We start from the raw sequence: 7,536 nt of genomic DNA on the forward strand, positions 1-7,536 counted from the left end.
AGCGCATTGTCCTCGTAGAATTTCCCCAAGCCTTCCAGAGCAGCTCCAAGGTTGTCTTCTGCTTCCTCGAACGATTTTGTTTGAGTAGCTAAGGCTAGGTCGTCGGCGTATAGAAAGCTTGACAGGTCCTGGGGATGATCATTCGTGTATATGTTGAAGAGGATTGGCGCCAGGACACTGCCTTGGGGGAGGCCGTTTTTCTGTGTGCGCCATCTGCTTTTCTTCGCATACAGGGACACCTGGAATCGTCTATTTTGCAGCATCTCACCCAGAAAGCGAACAAAGTCATTGTCCTTCGTTAAGCTTTGTACCTTTCCCAGCAGCCTTCCGATGTTTACTGTGTCGTATGCGGCTGATAGATCGACAAAGACCACACCAGTAACCAATCCTTGCTCGAATCCGTCTTCGATGTACTGAGCGAGCTTTAGGGTTTGGTTGGTGCATGACTTCCCTGGCCTGAATCCAGCCTGCTCGGGTATAAGCATCGGATCTATGCGGCTGGACAGGCGGTTGAGGAGAAGCCTTTCCAGGAGTTTGTAGGTGTGGCACAAGAGCGAGATCGGACGAAAGTTTTTTGCTTCCACGGGCAGTTTTCCAGGCTTGAGGAGGGCGACGATTTTAGATTTTCTCCATAGCTTCGGGATTTTGGCGCTACTGAGACAGTTGTTAAAAAGCTTAAGTAACCACGATATTGTCGCAGTCTTTATGATAATGTGGCTTACTAGAAAATGGAGCGAGGCTTAGCTTAGTAGAAAAAATACAGTGGTATTATTTTATTACAACTAAGAAAGCGGGCACATAAATATAGACAATCGTCCTTAGTCCGACTTAGGCCCCATAAAACTGAGCCATGGCTTAACCGCCTATATTTCAGAGCCGAAAATCTGGGAAAGACCTTTGACATTCAGTAGAGAAATGTTACATGTGCGTACATAGTAGAACCACTGCTTAGCGTGTTGGTAACCAAAACTAGAAGAAGATTTAGGTTTATCATCGTATTATAGGCTGTAGTCACAAAAAAATCGCTGTCATTTTCTACAAAGAAATACAATTATTAATAGATGCAGTTGATGTTCGAAAGGCACCTTTTTATTAATCCTTGTTCGATGTCCGATGTTGAGAACTGGACAATATGAATTTATTTCCTCTAAATATGCGTTTTTTAGATCATGTTCTTGGTAGCTCTGTAGTAATTAGTCCAGTTTTACGGTTACATAATTGTCGTGCAATTGGCTTTGTGATATGAGAATCTGGCTTCTGAATGAACGGGATGCAAGACGCGAAGCGCACGCCAAGACATGACAAAACTTTAACGTTACGCTGACTGAAATCGCGCGGCTTCGAGAACGAGTGCAACGGAAACCTTTTTTATTTATTTATTTATTCTTCATTGCCCAATATACAAAAGTAATTACCTATGTACAATTAGGTGGACTTAATGCTGCTTTTTTCACGTCTTGCGCCCCGTGCTAGGCTTTCTGGGTGTTCAAGCGTAAGAGCCCGTAGTCTGTCCACTCACAAGTCAGTATTCGAGCGTGATCCGGGGATTTGAAGCAACAGCTAAGAGCTCAGCAGCACCGTGCGGACGCGTGGATCGAATGCGGGTCAGCTCAGGGTCACGGGGAGACAATTAAGTCAGTTTCGGGGTTATTTGCGCTTTGTGTGAATTAGCTAAACCCATAATGGGGGCCATAGGGCATGGCGATTGACGAATGGTGGCATTATGGTGCGGTGGTTAGCACGAGTAACTATTCTATATGTGTAAGTACCTGCAACTGGCTCTCTCGGATGGGACTTTTGTGCATAGTCCCAGGGTCTAAACTGCATTCCTATCACGCTGGTCCACTGCGGGTTGGTGGGTTCACATGTCTAGATGTGCTGAATCTAGACAAGTATGCAGGTTTTCCTTCACCGTAAGAGGGATGTTATATGCATTGTATTATCTATCCACACAATCCCTCTCTCAATTTAATATATCATCTTCAATATTTCCAGTAAAATATTATTTTTATTTGATCTACAAAAATAATGATGGAAGTATGCTATTTCACTTAACTTCAAAATCTCGAAACAAAATATCCATTACAAAACAATATCCCTGCAAAAAAAACTAGCTCTTTGTAACACCTGATGCTCTATATCCATTTCCACATCGAATTTGTCACGTGAATACAATTATATGGCTTTATTCATTTTATAATAAACTACCATAGGCTACTATGCTTTGCGCTGTAGGTACAGGCTCCCTTTCGGTACTAGTTTTGAAAACGATTTTCAGATTCAAATTGTATTGCATTTGACACTAATTATACTTCGTAAAATATAAGACATCTAAGGGTGGATTCGTCCAAACATCACGTTACACGAGAATAACTATACCGGAATTAAAATTATACGCGAGTAAATATCTAGGATAAGTACATTTGCATTCTACCAAGTTATACCATGATTAAATTGAATGAACGAGGAACGAAACTGTAATCCAACTAAAATTATATTTCATCGCTTCATTCTTCAGATATAATTTATTTATTTACCATGTAGTCCCTTTAACTTACCAGGCAGAGAGTCGCACGTTTTTTAGAGAAGTCAATTTACTTCAATTTCCTCATTTCCGTTTGACTAAAAATTCAAACGGAAACGGATCTACGATTTAATTTTTTAAATGTCACTAGTCGTTTCACTCCTATCAATCTCTGACACAATCGTCATTCCTTTTTCGTGCGAGGCAGAGTGCGCACGCGTCGACTTTAAAAATGCCGAAGCGTACTGCTGAAGAAAAAATAGAGCGTTATAATAGGAAAATACAACGGCTTCAGGAGAAGCAGCAGACAAAGCGAACGTGTTCCAGACGGATAATTTCGTCTGATTCTGAGGATGAACAGCTTCAAGGTAAGCGTTTAAACTTTCTAATAAATAGGTAAATAAAATAAACTTTTATTAGTAAAAATTCCTCATGAAAGTCAGGGACTAACTGCGCGTTAGTAACTGCATCTTACCTAAACGATTGAAAGTCGGGGCTTACTGCGCGTTTGCAACGACTACAATCTGCAGAACCTGTGTGATGATACCTAATTACCACACTGCCCTGCAAATTTATTATGATCATTATTTACACGAAACATTTTGTCATTTTCAGAACCCGAAGAGGTTGTTAATACAAATGAGGCTTATATTTACGAGGAATCAATTCCTGAAATAGCTTACTATGAGCCCCTTCCGGGATCATCTACCGCAGAAGATGCTATTCAGCCCGCAGCTCCTGCTGTGATTGAGACCGTGGCACCAGCGTCGGCCACGGCAGATCCCTCGACTGTCGAATGTCCAGTTGAAGAAGCTACATCCGAAATTATTGTTGACCCCGAACTCTTGGCAGCCCTGGGCGATTCAACAGCAGAATCCCCTGAATATGGACCTAAAATTCTTGAAAACTTAGCCATGCTTTGGAACCCACTTTTAAAAAAGGGCATGTCAAAAGAAAATAAAGAGAAACTTTTTGAAAATTACCCTATTCCCGACAACTGTCGTTTGCTGCAAGCACCAAAATTGAATGCCGAAATGTCACCAACAGTCCTATCGGACATGGTGCGTAATCGTGACAAGAAACTGATGCATTTCCAGCAACAGCTTGGCCACGGCGTCACCGCCGTAAATAGAGCAATGGATATACTCCTTAAAACTGATAATAAAGCTGAAGCTTTGAAGCACCTGAGTGATAGTTGCCGCATACTATCGGACTTTCATTCCATGTTCACTCAGTACAGGGTTAAGCTAATAAATCCTAGTCTAGACAAATCATTTTTGGCTATTGTGCAAGATACCGAACGTGATGAAACATTGTTCGGCAATACATTGGGCGAAAAGATCCGAGCATCTGGTACCATACATAAACAAGGCCTCCAGATAAAGAAGAATGTGCCAAACCAAAACAAACCAATGCCTTCTACATCAGGCCGCCCCAACCAGGGAAACTGGTCCGGGCCTCCACCTCGTTACCATCAGCCAACAAACAGGGGGGGGCGAGGAGGTCCCAGGAGGCCCATCATGTCGGTAGTCCGCCGGCCTTACCCATACCACCCGCCAGCGCCGCCGGCCCCTCAAGCGAGGATGCCGTTCAGCAACCGGCCTCGTGCCCCGTTCCAGTAGTCCAGGTACACGCAGGCCGCGTACAACACTATTATGATTGCTGGTTAAGAATTACAAACAATTCTGTGGTATTGGAATGGATTCGAGAAGGTATAAAGATACCATTTTGTAAACAAGTTTCTCAAAATTCAGTTAACACATATTTAAATCCTTTTGATAAGAATAAAATGCAATTAGCAATTGATAATCTATTGAAACTAGGCGCGATTACACAGTGTAACCCAAAGAAAAATCAATATTTGTCATCGATATTTTTGGTAGAAAAATCAAACGGTGGTAACCGTTTTATTTTAAATTTAAAATCATTAAATAAATTCATTGAAAAAACTCATTTTAAGATGGAAGATTTTCGATCGGCTTCCAAACTGATACCACAGAATGGTTATTTAGCAACGATTGACCTTAAGGAAAGCTATTTGCTTCTCCCTATCTCCCCAAAACATAAACATTTTTTGCGTTTCCAATTTCAACCAAGTGATTCGGGACCTATAGATACTTACGAGTTCACAGCCTTGCCTTATGGTCTTTCGGTAGCTCCACGAGTGTTCACTAAAGTCATAAAAGAGGTTATGTCTTATCTGAGAAACCAGGGCTTCCTGTCCGTTAATTATCTTGATGATATACTATGTATAGGCAATACTTACATTGAGTGTGCTCAGAATGTTAACGAAACTATAAAACTATTACAATGTTTAGGTTTCGTTATAAATTTTGAAAAAAGCGTGTTACAACCCCAAAAGGTATGCAAATTTCTGGGTTTTGTTTTTAATACACAAGATTTGACCTTATCTTTACCCGATGATAAAAGCAGGAATATATTTTCCTTAGTCCAAACATATATGAAGCTACCATCTTGCTCCATACGAGATTTCGCGCGACTGATTGGTATTCTAGTTGCCGCGTGCCCTGCAGTAAAATATGGTTGGGTCTATACCAAGATACTAGAACGACAAAAATATTTAATGCTTAAAAATTACCAGAATTATGAAACTAAAGTAAAAATTCCAGCAATAGTTTTAGATGATTTAAAATGGTGGTCTGATAATATTTTTTCTGCCAAAAATCACATGAGAAACTCTGATTATAAATTAGAGATTTATTCCGATGCGAGTAGAACCGGCTGGGGTGCCGTTTGCAAAGATCAAAAGATCCATGGTAGTTGGAAAGCTTCGGAACAAGAATACCACATCAATTACTTGGAACTTTTGGCTGCCTTCCTTGGATTAAAGAGCTTTGCGTCAGAACTGTTAAATTGTACTGTCCTGTTAAGAATTGACAATACAACGGCGATAAGCTATATAAATCGCATGGGAGGGATTCAGTTTCCCCATTTAAATAGCTTGTCTCGGGACATTTGGCAGTGGTGTGAGAAGCGAGATCTGTTCCTATTTGCTTCCTATGTCAATACCAAGGAAAACCGCGCTGATGCTGAATCAAGACGTGTCAACCCTGACACTGAATGGGAACTTTCAAATGAAGCTTTCGCTCATATTTTATCGAAATTTGGTGAACCCGAAATTGATTTATTTGCTTCTCGCACCAATGCTAAATGTCATGTATTCGTGTCATGGAATCAAGATCCAGAAGCGTCAGCAATCGACGCTTTTACAATATCGTGGTCATATAAATATTTCTATGCATTCCCTCCGTTTGCAATACTTTTGAAATGCATTCGAAAAATTATAGATGATAAAGCCGAAGGTATTTTAGTTTTTCCTTACTGGCCTTCACAGCCGTGGTTTCCACTTTTAAAACAAATCATGGTATCAGAACTATTTTTTCTAAACCCTCACAAGATGCTATTGCAATCCCATTTCAGAGACTGCCATCCCCTTCACGAGAAGCTTACCCTGGCTGCCGTGAAAGTCTCAGGCGCGCGTTCAGCCAGCGCGGCTGCCCACCAGAATCGATTTCGTTAATGCTGTGTTCTCTCTCTGACAGCACTTTGAAACAATACAATGTTAGTTTAAAATCGTGGTGGCAGTTTTGCGATAGTAATAATATTGCCTACTTGGAAACCAATATCACTCATGTGCTATCATTTTTGACAGAACAATTTAAGAACGGTAACTCATACGGTACTCTGAATACACACCGTTCCGCACTATCCTTATTACTTGGTAGCGAAATTGGGACAAATGATTGCGTAAAACGTTTACTTAAAGCAGTTTACAAAAGAAAACCAAGTCTACCCAAATATAATGGTACTTGGGATCCACAAAGAGTTTTAGATTTTATTTCAACTTGGTACCCAAATACAAGTCTAAATTTAGAAAAACTCACAAAGAAAGTTGTTATTTTATTGGCCATATGCACTGCTCATAGAGTTCAAACTTTTTCATTGATCAAGATTCAAAACATTAAGGTATCTCCAAATGGTATTCAGATTGGAATAACAGATGTAATCAAAACATCCGCACCTGACCGCGATCAGCCGGTATTAAATTTACCTTTCTTTCACGAAAAACCGAGCATTTGTCCCGCTTCCGCTATTTCAGATTATATAACTGCAACCGAAAACTTAAGATGTAACTCTTTAGATTCTCTTTTGTTGACTTACAAAAAACCGCATCGACCAGCTTCTAGTCAAACTATTAGTCGATGGATTAAACAAGTACTGTCTGAGAGTGGTATAGATGTAACTATCTTCGGAGCGCATAGCGCCCGGCACGCCGCTACGTCGGCTGCCCGTAGAGCGGGTGCTAGCATAGACAATATTAGACGTACGGCGGGTTGGACTGCCACATCCAACACGTTCGCTCGTTTTTACAACAGACCAATTCTCGATACTAATGATTTCACTAGGACAGTCTGTTTAGAACCTAGATTATAAGTACAAATTGTATTTAATTAAGAATATTTATATTTTGTTTAATAAACGAGGTTTGATTTTGTATTACATAAAATCATTTTATTTTATTTAGCTAAATCAATTAAGTAATTTTCATTTTAGCAAAACTTTCAGCTCTAAAATTCTACATGGTAAATAAATAAATTATATCTGAAGAATGAAGCGATGAAATATAATAGATGATTAAACGAACTCACAGAGTGAAGTTCTATCACTATTATATGAGTCGCTTCATTCGAAGATATAAGGTCCCTCCCACCCAGCCCAATAGAAAGTTTTGCTAAATACCTAATAATTAAAATCTCTAAAGAAATGACGATTGTGTCAGAGATTGATAGGAGTGAAACGACTAGTGACATTTAAAAAATTAAATCGTAGATCCGTTTCCGTTTGAATTTTTAGTCAAACGGAAATGAGGAAATTGAAGTAAATTGACTTCTCTAAAAAACGTGCGACTCTCTGCCTGGTAAGTTAAAGGGACTACATGGTAAATAAATAAATTATATCTTCGAATGAAGCGACTCATATAATAGTGATAG

At 39.8% G+C, this 7,536-nt stretch overlaps 1 protein-coding gene across 2 annotated transcripts; it reads left to right on the forward strand.

Annotated features, from left to right (window-relative positions):
* The first annotated feature begins 2,486 nt into the window (after positions 1-2,486).
* LOC119691092 lies at positions 2,487-6,940 on the forward strand. Of its 2 annotated transcripts, none has more exons than XM_048630605.1 (2): positions 2,487-2,892; positions 3,140-6,940. In XM_048630605.1, the coding sequence occupies exon 2, from the start codon at positions 4,314-4,316 to the stop codon at positions 6,063-6,065; it is 1,752 nt and encodes a 583-aa protein (XP_048486562.1). In that variant the 5' UTR covers positions 2,487-2,892; positions 3,140-4,313; the 3' UTR covers positions 6,066-6,940. Both variants share the same exon structure in this region, with proteins under 2 accessions (XP_048486562.1, XP_037963557.2).
* Positions 6,941-7,536: the final 596 nt, after the last annotated feature.

This window comes from Plutella xylostella, chromosome 26, assembly GCF_932276165.1.
Source record: "Plutella xylostella chromosome 26, ilPluXylo3.1, whole genome shotgun sequence".
NCBI classification, from domain to species: domain Eukaryota; kingdom Metazoa; phylum Arthropoda; class Insecta; order Lepidoptera; family Plutellidae; genus Plutella; species Plutella xylostella.